Source organism: Motacilla alba, chromosome 3 (assembly GCF_015832195.1).
Source record: "Motacilla alba alba isolate MOTALB_02 chromosome 3, Motacilla_alba_V1.0_pri, whole genome shotgun sequence".
NCBI classification, from domain to species: domain Eukaryota; kingdom Metazoa; phylum Chordata; class Aves; order Passeriformes; family Motacillidae; genus Motacilla; species Motacilla alba.
In genome coordinates, this window is record NC_052018.1 from 41,407,925 (window position 1) to 41,425,043 (window position 17,119).

Genomic DNA, 17,119 nt, shown 5'->3' on the forward strand with positions numbered 1-17,119 from the left:
AGGCCAGGCAGAGTGTCCTAGGGCACGTCTAAGTGCCTTCAATGCCACTGTTCAGGCCCCTGGCCCCTTACTACCTCTTTGCATCAACAAGGTCTGAGTGAATTTAGGCCATAGTAAAAATAAAAAATCTTAGGGAATTACAAATGTACAACATTCCAGCCTTTCCAGGAGCTAAAACAGAGACAGCATTGGGAAATATCTTGTGGTTATGCAGAGACTTTAGGCAGGATACACAACAACAAATAGCCACAAGTAATGAAGTAACTCTTCTTCAAAAGCTCAAGAACCCATAGCTGTTAGACAGGGACACTGTAAAAATGTGATGTCATATCCTCATGCATAAATATTTGCTTTTGAAATGGGAAAATATTATTACATTCTTACCTCTCTTTAAAAAATAAGGCCCATAGACATATCAGAGAAGGTGTTTAGCTTGCAAATAGCTGAAAGGACAGAATCATACCTGTCAGTCCTCACCAGGAAGAAAGTGAGTGGCTCTAAAACCTGAATGGTCAACATTATGATAAAGGGCTTGATTTGCTGAGATGCATTCCTGCAGGAGGGCCTGCGTGGGATTTGCGTGTGTTACTTATCAACGCCTCTGCCTTGGCACACACAAAGTTCTCTTTGGGTTGGCTGACAGTACTCCTCAAAGCAAACCCATTTTCAGACTAGCACATGAAGTTTCCCCTGTTTTGTGTTGGGTCAAGGCATACAGATCTGTTTGGGCTGCAGACCAATACCACTGCATTGCAGAGTTAACTAGAAAAATCAGTGATGGGCTTTTGCAAGAAAAATATCCTGCCAGTGCTGAGGAAGTACTACACTGTGGAGTATCATGGACATGAATTTATCCTTCACATCCTCTAAGAGCAGACTGAAGACCTACTGAAAAGGTAATACTTGACATGAAAAAAAAAAACCAAAAAAAAAAAACCAAAAAAAAAAAACCAAACCTGCAGCACCTGAAATTACAGCAAAGTCGAACAACACACTAAAACCAAATTATATTTTCCATTATTCTTGATAGAGGTATGCAATCAATATCTAATGCTTTTCCATTTGTACCTTGGTCTGATATTTCTATGTTCAGGAAAATTTTTTTTTTATATTGCATCCATCCTTAAAACCTTGAATTCTGACTTTAGGGCCTGTTACTGTCTTCCAAGACTAAGCCTATAATTTTGAAACCAAGGACCTTTGGACTTTTCCAAACCCAGTATCAGGCTTTCACTATGGTGTTTTTATTAGCGTCAGTGTTTGAAAATGTGCTAATGCACTGAGTTGTAACCTGTCAGAAACTAAAGGAAATTTCAGGCTTGGTGCTGAAATGATGGAGAGATTTAAATTGGCTAAAAATTATCACTGAGGGTAAATGTCTGAAACCAAAAACAACTATCAATTTCAATAGCCAACTTTAAATAAATTTCAAATCATACAGAATCTAGTAATAACCAGTAGGAAAAAAGTCACTCGGAGAACAATTTCTCCAACAGCTTTCAAGATTTTTTATTATCTAGCGTGGATTTACCTATAATTTTTTGCTAAATATATTCTTGATCCTAAGTCTAATAAATGTCTTGATTCTAAGTCTAATAAAAACCACTTTTCTATCAAGCGGATTATTTTGTTTATATTTTTAAGATCATGCTTAAAATCTCCTCAGTCACATGTTTCCACCCTAATTTCACAATGAAAATACAGCAAAACTATATTTTGCTTCTTATAAACCAGACTATAAAACTCAACTCAGCTTGAATTTGAAATATTCCTCGTCTCCGCAGATGCGATCTCTGAGACAAGAACATACACCAAAAGCATCTCATTTCCCATCTTTCACATAAACAGCTGTATGTTTCCGTCGTATTGCTTTAGCTGAGATGGTGTCGCTTCTGCAAATCCTTGTTATGTCTTACCATGAATCCTGTGCACTGACGTTATGTGGGGCATACTGTTCTCATACGCTTCCCTGCTCTCAGGGGACGACTTAGTCAGAGGCAACGCTGAACGAGAGCCCCACCAGCTCTCCCTTCCCGGCTGCGGCGTGCCAAGGAAATACCGGCCAGCTTCGCATCTGCCTCCTTCACAGGCCTGAGTGTGGAAATGCCTGTCATCAGCCAGCCTGGAGTGGTCGAGTGCAAAACCGTAGCAGAGCGCGCTGCGGTCTGAGTACTGTCTGTAGGCACAGGAGATGTCGTGGTGCTGGGAGCTCGCTCTGTCCGCGGGCTCCAGAAGCTGCGGAGAAGCTGTATCGGTCAGGGGGCTCCCACCCCACTGGCTCTCGTGGTCAGACTCGGATCTCTCCGTGTGAAATCCAGAATACTGCAAAACAGGAGAAGCAGCATGGGAATTACCACACCTGGGTGAAATCAGCAAGTAACTGCACCGGGAAGCAGAGTGTGTATGTGACAGTGTGTTTTTTGTGAGCATGTCTGCACCTTCTGATTGGGCTCCTGGTCCTTTCCTGTACAACACTCTGTAATGAGCTCACAGATGACAGGACAGACCTCATGAAAATCTAAAACATCCCATGTCGGCCCTTAACAGCCATCTCCTTTATGATGTGTAATATTAGGCTCAGAAACATCAATGTTGCAATTCAATATATTTTTAGTATGTCCAGGTTTTTCTTGTTGCTTTGAAAGCTGTGCTTATGCTCAGCCAAGGTGCTCCAATGCACTTCAGCAAAACACTCCCAAAAGGGACTGAAATAACACTGCTCCTGGAGCATTCTCACATGCCAAATTGAAACCGAATGTATTTGAAGGATTCTTACTAAGGGTTCACTCTCTTTTTCTCATGTTTTGCTTGTTGATGTTTTTTTCCTTACTTGGAGTTGTATCTTTGAACTTATTTCCTCTAATTAGGAGGGAAAAGTTGGCACCGCCAACAATTTTGAAAGGTAAAGCTCTAAAGTGATGGCAGATAGGTAGGAAACTAAAAATCCCAGCTCTATTGCAGTATGGGAATAAGGAAAATCCAGAAACTATTTGCCAGTAAAGGTGACTGCTAATCAAAGCAGGCAGAGTGAGCATTGTTCACCCTCACTAAAGCGGGGCCCTCCCAACACAGAAAAGCAACTAGTAGGTTGTTGGAAAATTAGTCAGGACAGGAACATGAGCATTTGTTTAGAGAGAAGTAAGGGTTAAGTTAAATGTCACATATTTCTAGATATTCATAATGAATGCTTCCAACTTTTAGATAGCTTTTGGGAAAGGAAAAGAATGTTTATTAAACCTCCTAGGATTTAGCTATCTCATTTTTAAATCTTTTTATTTATTGGAACTGTCAAACTTCACGGAACATTTTTAAATCAATTTCACCCATGATTATGGGCTAGGATGAGACCAAAGCTGTACATGCTCACCTCTTCAGCACTGCACACTCATGTCACAAATCAATGTATTACAACATGAAACCTTGGAATTCTCCCATTCCATCACTCACCTTCCATATGCCCACTCTGTCTTTTCTTTTAATAGGCCTAACATAAGGTTACCTTCCTTTTCATTAGATTAAGTTGCTATGAAACTCCTCATTATCAGCCAGGATCAAGGTTTTATGCACTTACCAATCGAAAGTACTTACCAGATGTTTGACTTAGAGAAACTTAAACCATGTGTGCAACATCAGTGGAGTTTTTGGCATTTAATTGGGCATTGCTTCAGTATTCCAGTTTATATTTGTGAATACTGTTTAGGTTGTGAACATGATAGATTATTTAAAGGAAACAAAGAAAGTGCCATGGCTTTGAGGAAGTCAATTATATTTTGTTATTAGTTGTCAAAAGAATACCCACATGCAGCAAGCCTACCAGTAGACATGGAGGAGGTCAGAAAGTTAGTGCCATGATACTCATCAGAAAGGTTTAGAGATGAAAGGAAAAACATGAATTTTCATGAAGGTTAGATAGTTACAGAGCCACAAAAGAGCTCTTTTAAATGTCAGTAACTCAACATACACTAACTAGGAGCTTTGGTCAGTCACCACAGTGTTATTGTCATCAAATGGAGCATCTGTCTCTTCTGTTATCCTTTCAGACCTAACATCTACAAACTGCTTAATCACAAAAACACTTTTACAAATAACAGCTGGATTATTGTAAGCTTTTTTTATAAAACAAAAATTACTGTAAGCTTGTTTACAAAAAAAAAGTGATAAAATTAAGTTTCTTATTTAAAAAATTAGAAATTATTAACAAGATTACCAGTTAGTAAATTTTATCTGGAAAGAAAAATTTGTAAAAAGAAAATTACATTTTCATCTGTTTTTAATTTCAGAACTGTGTTTATTGCTCTTTTTGAATTTGACTTGTATAAACCAGATTTTTTTTAATTTTAAAAGTTAAGCAGAAATGTTATACAGTATAAGCCTAAATGCAAATATAGAAAAGTCAAGAGTTCATTCATTTTCTTATTAAAAATAATACTCCTAGTATGTATTTCTTTCATGAGAAGGACAAGGAAAATTAATTTCTAATAATATTATAATGAAATTTCTTTTTTGGAGTATTTATGATGATAATAAATGCCAGAGTATCTTTCAAACTGAAAACTCTTTAATTTCCTACCCTATCTCTGCTAGATATTCTTCTATTAGTTCTCTTTTTCTAAGGACGCTTCAGTGTCCAACATAGCTTCTCTTGAAAGGAATATCTTCATTTAACTGAAAAGTTGTGCAATTTCTGCTTTTCTCTTGAACCTAATCACAAAAGGCCCTTGTGCACTTTTCTTAAAGAAAGGGAAATTATCTCATAGGATTTATGTCTAGTATCTCAGAAATGCACTGTCTTATATCATAGAACCATGTATCAAGACCAACAATACCTGACTCATCTTCTTCCTACTTGATGTGAATGAAGATTATTTGAGATCTGACCCGTGGCAGGGGCTAGGCCACTGACAGAATTAAATTAACACAGTCAATTGCTTGTGGCCCATATTTTCTGCCAAGGTTTGATATGACTACTTACTCCTAAGGTGCAACATAAGCAGACACAGGGCAAAAATATGTCTAATTTCCTTTAAAGCCAGCCACATCTCTATTTGGGATCCTCAGGCTGCCTCCACTGCTGCAGTCCAACCACTGCCTTTTCTGGGAATCTGATGTTGACAGGTGGAGACTTCAAATATGGGCATGTGTGACATGTTGATGGGGGAGAAATGAAAGGGTGATCAAAGATATTGCTTTACTGAAATGGGAGTGGAAACACTATCTCTCAAGTCAGAATTAGGCTCCCATATGTCAAGTGATGAAAGACCATAAAAATTTGAATCCGATTTAATGAAAATTATGGCAAATTAAAATCAGTTGGGTTTTTTTTTTTTTTTCAATCCCAGTCATGTCTCAGCAGAAACATTTTATTTTCTGATAATTTCTGCTCTCTGACTTCTATCAGGAGTCAGAAGGCAAAACTAATTTATTACTTTTGGGTTTTTGACAAAATTTAATCAGTAGATAGTGATAAAGAACTTCAAACTGGCAACATCTGAATTCCCTTCAGGTGATTTCTGAATTGTCATCTGGCATAAAAAATAACAAAACAAAAATTAAATGGTCCTCCAGCTGGTCCCTGGAAACTGAATTGTCACCTCTGAAAATTAGAAATGTCTTCCAGAGAGGTAATCCAGTGTACAATCAAAATGAGAGCACATCAGCAGGATTAGCACTGACAAAAAAATGTCTGTGGGCCATCACTGATGCATTTTCATTCGAGGAAAAACTTCAGGAGGGCTAAAGAGACAAGGAAATAGGAAGATATAAATTCCATGTCTAAGGAAACTTACTTCATGAGAATCCATGGAAGTGTTTTAGGCAGTAGACAATTTAATATTTCTTGTGTGATTTTCTTTTGCCTGCCCTTCTATTCCTACAGGTGTCTCACTAGCCTAAGGACTTGTCCTGTCATACACAGCAACATCAGCCTGCTCTACACACCACCCCAGATGTTCAAACAACAGATATTATATATATATAATTTTCTGGCAGCCTACTCAGGTTTTTATCATTATAAACATTAAATATATGGTGAAACCCTCACAGAGCCCTCTTTTCCATGAAAAACTTTCACTACATCAGCATTAACAGCTTTTCTCTTGATTTGTGTCTGAACCATAAGGAAAAAAAACATCACAGATGCAGGCTGCATTGTACTAGGAACATATGCATGATTTAAATCACTTTTATCTTACATTTTACTAATGTAATCCTGAAATGAAAAATATGCTCTTTTCGCATTCACTGTTATAGGCACAACAGATGGTGAAAGGCTTAGATTAAAGTAATACAGCATGTCCATTAAAATAACCCCCACTGCTGGTGACTCTTCACCAGACCAGGAGTTATGTTTACTATAAAAAGAGGGGTTTGCTTTGCTTTTGAACACACTAAAAGTTGCCAAAGCTTTAGGCTACAGGAAGAAATTAAAACAAAACAAAAGCCAGGCTGGCTAGAATTCTGCCCGATTCTGTTATCTTTACTCCATTCAGTGATATGCCCAAATAGAGATGGATTGAAGAATTAATCCAAATTATCCACATAAAGGAGATATAAAATTAATATGTCTCTGAAATTGGATGCATTAATATATACACCTACATACCTACCTATTAATATATACCTATACCTCCATCCTACAGCTCTTGGATACATCCTTACTTGTATGTGTGCTTTCATGAGATACATATATATATATATATATATATGTGTGTGTGTGTGTATGTATGTATATATGTGTATATATATATATATATGTGTGTGTGTGTGTGTGTGTGTGTGTGTGTATAAAATCTTTATCCAAGAACTAAGATGAGATATGAAGCAATAAACATTTATACATGAAACCATGAAACATTTCTGCTGCAGGCACACAACAAGCAAGTTAATACAATCATCATTAATGGGACATTAAACTCCAAAGCAGTTCAGATTATCATAATTAAAATATTTTTCCAGCCTTGCTGCTATTGTCTGCATATGGAATAAACGAGGTCCTGGACTAGTTTTTGGGAACACAAAGAGTTCCCAAACCTAGATTTTGGGAGGCAATCACAATGGACAATGATGATGATGACGCTGATGCTGTGGGGGAACACTACAGGCATCTTTCCACCAACTCATGATTTCCTTTTTCTGCAAATATTCATCAAACCTTCATCTGCCTGTTTGGTTTTTTTCCCACCATCTCTTTCAGCTCTGCACCTCTCTGATGGGACAGGACTAGAAAAGCACTCTTCAATCCCTCTGAGAAAATTCTGCAGCTGGGCCATGAATTTTGGGTTGCTCTCCTCTCTGCTTGCCTCTCCCCTGCCTGAGGCTGGTTTCACAGAACCCACTAGCCCACTGTACAAACAGCACACTGAGTTAATCAGATGCTGACCAATGCCTCCAGTTCAATGAACTCAGTTTCACTTAAAAGTCTGCAAGATCCACATTATGCTATGTTTGCTTTTGCGTAAGAATTGAGGAAAAAAACATCAACATTGTCTTAGATGACCGAAACACCCACTTTTTGCCCTAGTAGTAAAGATTCAGCTGAATTCAATTAGTATAATTTTCATACTGCTCACATCTCATGTACTTATTTTAGGGACACACAGCTGGCAAGGTGAAGGATTCTCAATCAGCACCCAATAAAGCGTATGATTTCTTTTTCTCTTCAAGAGAGAAGCAAAGTAAATGGTAAAGGCACAAGAGAAAAGGAAAGGAAAAAAATGCAAAATAAATTATGTACATTTAAAATCTCGTAGGTGTCCTTGACTTTAAGAAGTACTTTGCCCACAGCCATTATTTTACTAATAAACTTCCTGCTTCCTTTCCTCACCACAGCTCAGGCTCTTGTGTAAGCCAAAACCCGTGACCTCGGTCTTCAGCTGTGACTTTTAAGTCACACTCTAATTCTCCTCTACTGACTGGCAAATTACATGGGCAGGAGACTGCGGGACACAGGCTGTACCACCTGCTGCATGTTCTTCACAGCAGCTTCTCTTAGTCTTTCAACAGTTTATTCAGTGGTGGAGAAGGATGACAGAGAGGCAAAGCCAAGCTGCCAGCATTACTTGTGGTGATGGGCTGCAATGAATGGCATGACCATTTTTCAAGATACTGGCAACTAACATGGCTGCTTCTTTTTGAATGATGAAATATGTGACTTTAATATCAGGCAGCTGGTAATGAGGATGCAAAATGAAAGTGGAGACTAAACACCCTGGGCTTTCAGACAACAATCCCTGATAAACCAAAAGTCACAATGCTGCACTGCTCATTCAGTATTTTTCTCTGGTGACAGAAAGAATAAGGAGGTCATACTTTCAGAAATCAGATAGATGTGGAAGGATAACAAGCCTTCAGCTGGGATTGTCCTGCTTGCAAATGAATACTTTGGAAAGGACTGTATAAGGCAAGATGAAATGTAATTACAATATATCAAAGATAGTCATAAAAATTGAATTCAGAATTATTTGTCCGTGTCTTCCCCAATTCTTTTAAACAGATTGATTACAATTGTTACAATGATGTAGTGCATTCAGGAAAAAGGCTTTTTTAACAACCCACAGAGACGAGCATGAACAAGTGAGTTATAATAACCTCTGACAAATGTTAGATTTTTAAAATTAGGAATTCATATCTAGGTGCTCAATTAATATTTCCTGTGCCAAAAGCAAATGTCATTTAACTGAAATTCTTATCCTTGGTACTTTTGAGAGGAAAAAGAAAGAAAACAAGGAAGTGATGTAGATATTTGGGATCACATTGTGGACTCTTAGAGGTCCATTTAGAGAACTCTGCGCCTGCAGAGAAACTGTAGATATTAGGTCATTATCAGTTAAATGTTGAGGTTCTTTAAATATTCTACTAAATATTGGGCTCTTTAAAAATACATAGCTCTTCAATCTTACATCGTGAATGCATACATTTATATCCAGTTTGTTTACATATTCATTTATATCCTCTTATGTAGAGGCGTAAGAGCAGTAGGACTTGTATCACTAGTAAAGATCACAGTTACTTTAACAAACATGGTTTTTTTGAGCTAAAAGTTTGATAGTGTAAGGATACAAGTGCTGTGACATTGCCTGCAGAAATCAGTTGCATAAATGTATTGTGTAAATTTCAGTTCACAGACCCAAATGAGTCTGGTCCATTCTCCAAGCTAGGACATGTTCCTTACAACTTAGACTTGAAAATGAAATCTGGGAAAGTAAAATGTACTGATGCAAATGACCTCTACTGTTTTCTTCCTTTCAAAGCTTTACACACAGAAAAGTACGCATTTTCTTGTTCCAATTAACCGAGTTGGCTGACTGCTTTCCCTCATCAAAACTCACTCCTCTTGACTACAATTTCAGTATTATCTTCTATCTAATATCTGGCAGCTTTCTAGATTTGCTGGAATTAGTAAAGACCAAGTGAGAAAAAGCAAGATTTCTCAAAAGGCAAAACTCACAGTCTGCTAAAACCAAGTATTTCAAAACCAACATTTTCACTTGTCCTTCTGTTCGCTTCTCATTAACTCTGAGCCCTGTGCTGCTATTGTTGTTGATAATGATTTATTATGCATGCTGAAACATAAATGTTTCCAGTTTTTTAGAAGTAGTTTAATGAAACATATTCCTGTCTCAAGTTTGTATAACCTGCTGTCCTTTATTCCCTTTGAGTAACAAATTCTTTGGCCCATTCTAGTTATTTGGGTAAAGTAGCAGCCAAAATCAAGATATTCAAAAATATTTAATTTAGTTTTTCAAAGATAGCTACCTGTGGGTACGGTGATGTCCTTGATTTTGACTTTGTGCTCGAGAGGCGAGATTTGCTTCCCTTTCTATTATCCGTTATGGTCGGAGCTGAATTTGCGTATGAGAATGCCGGCTTGGTAGCAGTGACCTGATCCAGGGAGAGCTGTAGTCCTTTATATTCAGTGTCCCTATATGAAAGGCAAAAGTGAAAAACAAACTCACTTCATGTCTTAATGGGAAACATTTCTTTCTTCTTAGTGGGGGGTGGAAACAAAAGATATTTTTAAGAAAAAAGAATAAAAACCATCCAGGGCACGCCAGTATATCCCCCTAATACATTTATGGAGTATAGCTTACTAAGCGATAGCACTATTTTTATACTGAAAATATGATTGCTTTTTGCATCCAGCTGTTATCATCCTGATCTACTTTCTTCAGTAATAAAAAGCAATGGGATGGATATTTCTGAGATTTGTATTGCAGTTCTACATTGGTCACATAGCTAAGCAGTAAATAGGATACATTTTCCTCACAACTCTTTTACCTGTACAACTACAAACTTTCCATGTGTGTATTATGTGTGTGTGTGTGTTTTCACATATGTGTATGTGGGGTGCACATAACAGCCTAGACAGGCTAAACTGAACCGAACAGAATAATTTTTAATGGAAAACACTTGATCTCTAAAGTTGTATTTTTCATTGCTTAAGAAATTTCAGGCAATTGTGTAAATTTTTGTTTTGTTTTGTTTTCTTTCTATGGGTCTTCTGAGCGTTTATTCATCCATTTTTAGTTTCTTGTACCAGTTTACCAGTCAGAGAAAACAGCTAAATAAATATAAATCTTGTGATTTAAATAGCCTGTCCCTCAATCACAAAATAATAGAGGTTTTCTATGGGGAGCTATATATATTGTCATTTTTTGAAGTTTGCCATTAGTTTCTTCAAACTAATGAATACATAAAAGTAAGGAAAACTGGCATTGTTCACAATGTCTTACTAAGCATAATGAGGGCATATGCATTGGACTGCACTCCTCTGCACACATCTGCATGTCTGCTGATACCCGGGGGAGTAACAAATGAGCTCTCCAGCTTTCATGTAGTCATACGGAACCTATTCTGACAATGATTTATTAAAAGAGAGCAAATTATTAAAAGCAAGAGCTTCTTCCTGACCTACCTACCTGGAGGAAAAGAGGAAAGATTCTTTCTTTTTTTTTCCTTTGTGTTATCAATAGAAAAGTAAGGGATAAGGGAAGAATAATGCTTCTCTTAAGCAGTCAAAGAGGCAACATATTCATTCACACATTATCCCATACCCCATCTAAACCTAAAGAGTAACACTTAATTCATTATAGTTAAAATAAATTGTTTACCTAGCTTTAGCGACAATATCTTGGTCTATAATCCCACAAATATTGATGTGCAAGCCATAAGAGTCTAACATTTTTTAGAAAGAAACTGCATCACAGCCAAAGCATATTACAGCTTAGTACACTGAAATGATTTCAGATAAAAATCAGGGGTAGAAGAATAAACTTACTAAGTCACTGAAAAAAGTGAAATAGGATGAACCATTGAGCAGCCACAGATAAACCTGCATAACCAACAGTTTAATTCATCACAGTTCTACATTTTTTTTTCTTTTTCTTCTGATAAAGGAAGAGATTTAGGTTTTTTGGCAGTGCAGACAATGTATATATGTCTGTGTATATAGAACACATAAGAGTAAATCCCTAACATTAGAACTGTACTGCCTATGCTGTTTCCAGTCCACAGCAGACAGATTTGTCAAGTATAAATAGTACTTTGTAATGCAAAATTAGCTCTTAAGGTAAGTTCTCGAGGTAGTTCTAGTAAGGTAGTTCTTGAGGTAATTTCTTCAAATTTTGGCTTTAATAGAGATAGGTCTCTGCACGAATACCTGCATTTCAAATATCCTGTCTGCAGTGAAAGCATCTGAGTATGGGGATTTGCTTTGGCCTCTTTGGAAGGTATGGTTCATCCATATATTTTGAAAGCATTAATTTTTCCCATGGTTACCGTCAAAGTTGTCATCCAGACACCTTGACTTGACATGCAAAGCATCTGTCTCCATAACTGATTCTCTCCATGTTATATGAAACACAAAAGGTGTCAAACAGTCTTCATACTTAACTGCTACAATGCATGAGATTCTATCAATAGCCCTGAAAAAACTATTAGTCTCATCCTGATATACACACTCCTCCTGATTATTTGATTACAAGAAGAGAAAGGGTCAGTGTCCGATGCAGAAAATATTACCACCAGAAACTAAAATTAATCAAAACGAAGTAGGTACATTTTCAGAGCCTTAGGGGCATGAGGAGGTTGTATTTTGGATTTGAGCCTACCAACCCTTTTACCCGGTTTTGCTGCAGAGCCCACAGCTCTGTGTTCCTGCCATTAACTCCCCATCTCTGTTTTTTGCCACCCTGTAACCGTCTGCTGCTGTCTTTTGTCAGTGAAAAAGTTTTAAAACACTGGAAGAAATGCTACCCTGGTATTCAGACCATGCTGTCATTCCAACACTACTTGTCTGCTGTTATATCTGTAAGGGCCAAGCATTCAAGAATATAGAGACTACTCTCTACAATGTTTCTAGGTTGTGGGAATCAGAAAACAAACCAAACAAAACAATCAAACCAGACTGACCAAAACTTTGCATGCCATTCTGTGTTACTTTTCTACGTCCTTGGTACTGTTATGGTGAGGGCTCACCCTCCCAGAACACCACACCTTAGAATGAGCAACACAAGCTTGTATTTGCAGCCAGGTACTTAGACAGTAACTTCATAAAAAAATGATAATAAAAAACTACCTGAAGTTCTTGCTGCCAGATGCAAAGTTTTCTCTTAGAAAAAGAAGATTCCTGTGCTATCTTTGCAGATGAAATACCGGACTTTTTTCATCCCTGAGTCATGATTCAATACCATCTCAACCCTGTCCTAGAAGAGCTACCTTTCAGAGCAGCCAAGAGAGATACCAGAACACCATCAGCAGCTGCGCAAGATAAATACCAGAAGTTAAAAAAGAAAAAGGAAAGAAAACATGGAGGAAGGGTCCAGTGGCCTCAATATCAGATGCAAAAGATGTTCCACTAAGAAATGAAAACATTCTTGAGTATATCCATATGCACTGTGAGACAAAAGACTAGAGAAAGCAGGACTCCTAGTGATATACAAACTACAGATGGAAATTCTGACAGCTTCCTAGAGGAATTTATAAAACTTTCACCAACATGGAACTATAGTCCCCACATTCCTATTCTCAGACTCCTGAATCTTCTATTGCACAGTCACAGCCACACACTAGTACAGTATCTTGTGTTCTATGCATAATTAAAAGAAAGGTGGTGGATAAGAGCCTCTTCCTCCAAGGTCCTCACCTTCAGGATCCCACAGGGATCCATACAATCTACATCTATCTACATGAGACTGCTGAGAGAGAGAGAGTGATATGGCATGTGTTCAATTGCTAACAGTATGTTGCTGACAATCTACTATTTATCTCATTTTCTGATGCAACTATCATCACTATAAAACATCAGAATAACTACAGGAAATTAGCTCTTAAATGAAGAACAGATGGATCAAACTGAATCCAGACAAGACCAAAGTGATGCTTCTTTGCAAAGGGAAACACATTGAAGACCTCCACCTTTTCATGATGGGAAACAGCCATTCTTTCCACAGTTGGATAGAAATTCTAGGTCCTCTTTGACTCCTCAGAGGACATTAATGCATATGCTTTTGGTAGCACATGGTTCAAAAATTGTATTATTTTTCCTCTATCTTGTCGTTCCTCCCCATATGAGAATCTGGCTGGTATGGTCAATGTATCAGGCACCTACAGACTGGATTCCCTGTAAGCAAATTCAGAAGACAAAGCATAAAATCTCCTTGCTACAATATGCTGCTTCCCATTTCCTTCTCAGATCTAACTCCCAGAAGCATTGCCACTCTATGCCATGTCTCTGGCTCTTTCAGTGCTCTTTATAAAGCTTGAACTTGATTTTGAAAGTATTTATTATAGGTATACTACATGTACACCATGAAAAACCAAGGATTGATGACAGTACCAACTGCATTTCTCTGCAATGAGGCATCTGAAAACTGAGTACAAAACATTCTTTACTAAAGAAATCTAGCTATAGCAAACTGCAAAGATGGTGAAGGACAAGAGCTGAAGGAGCAGAATGTTTGGAAGAGGAAGCCAACCTTTTTGTGCATGACTTTGATGCCGAGTGAATCTGCAATACTTATGTGAAATCTTCTCAAAATTCGGCTTTAAAACACACTTTTTGCCTACTACCGTGGCCAAAATGTACTATGTGAAAAAGGTAGCAATAGTCTAGCTTATCAAAGTTTGAGTAAAAGATAATGAATCGCCAGCAAACAGACACACACAAAAAAAAAAAAAAAACCAGTAGGGGAGTATCAGAGGACCACAAAACCTGAATTCTCAGCAAACAGGAGAGTTTGCACAAATACAGTGACTAAGCATGTGGTTAGAGCTCACCATCAAAATGAAGAGAAAATGAGAGAGGTTTTTTTATGTGGGCTTTTTGAAGGAAAAAAAATGAGGAAAGGGTGAGTCAGCACTGACAGAAAAAATGTTGGGAAGACAGAGGTCCAGAGCGGTTCACAATAAACTAACACTACAGACAAGCTGGGCTTTTATTGTAATTGTGTTTCTTCAGTTAATAGGAGGATTTTTGGGACTACTGTAGCTCACTTTAGATGTGAGACTAGACACAAGCATTAGACAGCTAAAGGCAGAAATAGTTTTCAAGATATTAATACTCCCTACTTAAAGACAGTGCTGGCTATGGAACAGAGGAGAACTTAAGCCCTGAAAAATGCTGTCAAACAGAAACAGCAGATAAATAGGATGTATCCAGAGGAAGAAGCAAGAGAATGGCACTCATTAGTAAAGAACAAATACCCAGATTAATTCAAAAGTAGTTAAGAAGGGCACCCAGACTCAAGAATACAGATCTTATATATCTAGAGTTATGAGCAGCATGACCTTCAAAATAAGAAGACAATCTTCAGAAAATTAGAGAAAATGCTCAATTCAAGGAAAACTTTGCAAAACTGTAAGGAAAAGAATCTTTTTACATTGATGCCACTACATACCAGAAAGGAAAAATAAGGTACACACACAGTAACTGAGAATACACAGATAACCAACAAAGAGGCAGACATTTACATTTTAATTCCTTCAAAAGACACTAAATTTAGACACCTTCAACGAAATTAACAGAAATTCAGTTTTCATATGCAGAGTTACAGCATTGGATGAAAAGGTATCATGGGAGCATCAAGACCTGACAAACCCTGGATAACCTACACTCACATCATTCCTTACACATATTAAATGACTCATGAAGTACAAGTTGAGAGTAAAAGCATTATGTGATCTTAGTGCAGCAGATTCTTACATCATTGATACAATCATTCACCCAACTGAAGCAAAACAGAAAATGCTGTTCATGACAATGAAAAAAGGTTTGATTACAATTGGTTGCACTATTCTTTCTATTGAACACAGGATAAATGTTCTTCATTTCCTCTAGTTTTACTTGAAAAATCTATGGATAGGGTCATATACACTCTTCATTTCTTTTAGTTAAAAATCAGAAAAATTGTATTTGTCAGATATTCTGCCAGTCTAGCAATAGAAACTGTGAGATTAACTAGAGGTGTAAATGTCATTAATGTTCAGTCTATTTTTCTGAGTTACTGCAGTTTGGCTAAAATCAGACATGAAGGTAAAAAATGAGGCACTTTTTCATGAATGTCTGACCACAATACTGCAATATATCATTCTTCTACTTTTACACATTGCCTGTGACTTTTAACATTTCCACACTCCAGTTCATGCAATGCTAACAGAGCACTCACTATTCAGCAGATGAGTGAAAAGAGAACAGATTCTGGTTGTTTGTCATCTTCATGGCTTCCTAAATCAGCAGATGGTACAACAAAACAGACAATTTCCTCATCTGCTGTGTCCTCAGTTCACGTACAATGTGTCTCAGAAATGTTTACAAAGGCCTCGGTCTGCTCACGCGATTTGTGAGGAGGAGCATATGCAATGCCTTTAGGGATTTATCCTGCCAGAATAAGGTTTCATTGAGGTTGTACAGGAAGCCAAATTTCAGGACAAAGTAAGGAAGAAGCTACTGAACCCCAATGCTTGTTGTGAAATTAAGCTGATATTAAGTTGTGAAACCTCAAAGTTATTCCCTACCTCAGCTGTTCCTTCAGTAATAGCGATAATGTTAGCAAACCTCCTTTCTAGAACTTCTTGAGTGAATAGTCCCATATAGGCCAGACCTACTGCTCACCAAAGTAATTGGAAAAACCCTCCAGAAATCTTTCAAGTGGTTGCTTATTATTAGTACACCTAATGGCTAGGCCATACGTCTGCTCAGAGAAGTATGAGTTCTGTGTATCAGATCCCTTCATGAAGTGCCAGGCACCCATTTATCTCCATAAATAGCACAAACAACAGTGGCTGTTTACATCTTGTTGAGTCAAAGTTTACAACTTGTCCAGCCATGAGATTCACTTACATGATATCATATTTCCATATTTGCTTTTAAAGAAAAAGCAATCCAACCCAGAAAGTTTAATTAAATTATTTCATACATTCAGAAAAACTGAACCACAAATTTTACTGTATGGGCCACTTAACACAAATGTCTGAGGATTTCCTCTAGACAACTACTGTGAGAGAAATTTTATATATATTCTATGATTGGTTTTTCATCTCATAATGCACTCATCTAACTGCCAGTTGAAGTTATATAAAACATCCTGGCCTCTAGACAATCATGATGAGGCAGATTTTTCAGCAGTCTGAAGGTAGAGTTGGTCATTCTAAACTACATGCCTCACCATCTTTGGCTCCAAAACGGAGACCTGTATTTGCCTTTATTTACTAGTCCATTAAATCAATGTCACCCCAGTGCATCAGCAAGTGCAATTAGGACTCATGTCTTTAGGAATTAGGGTCACATAAATCTAAGTTCTCTCACATCCCTGTAGAATTATTTCCATTTTACAGAAAGCCAGACTGACAAGAGTGCAACAGACTGCTCTTATACATACAGGTTTTCACATCTCAGAATTCTTAATATTTTTATGTGTTAAAAAATATACCTTGAATACCAATGACACCCATCAGACACTGATCCAATAGCCAAATGACCTGGATCAATTCTCAACCCTCTCACAGGCTACTGGTGCCGCACGGGACGAATTACATATCCTGGGACTTCAGCACTTGGCACTTCCCTGAGTTTACCATCTAGGCTGCCAAGGAGACTTCTTGTTTTGATAGAGTCACATTTAGC

General features: G+C 37.5%; 1 protein-coding gene across 3 annotated transcripts in view; it reads right to left on the bottom strand.

Annotated features, from left to right (window-relative positions):
• The window catches only part of SIM1 (SIM bHLH transcription factor 1), a 49,551-nt gene that overhangs the window by 5,899 nt on the left and 26,533 nt on the right, over positions 1 to 17,119 (bottom strand). For all 3 annotated transcript variants that reach the window (XM_038133553.1, XM_038133554.1, XM_038133555.1), the window contains 2 exons: positions 9,754 to 9,919; positions 1,917 to 2,322 (listed from right to left, as the gene is read on the bottom strand). In XM_038133553.1, the coding sequence (XP_037989481.1) occupies positions 1,917 to 2,322; positions 9,754 to 9,919 (572 nt within the window). The remainder of the gene's footprint in view (positions 1 to 1,916; positions 2,323 to 9,753; positions 9,920 to 17,119) is intronic.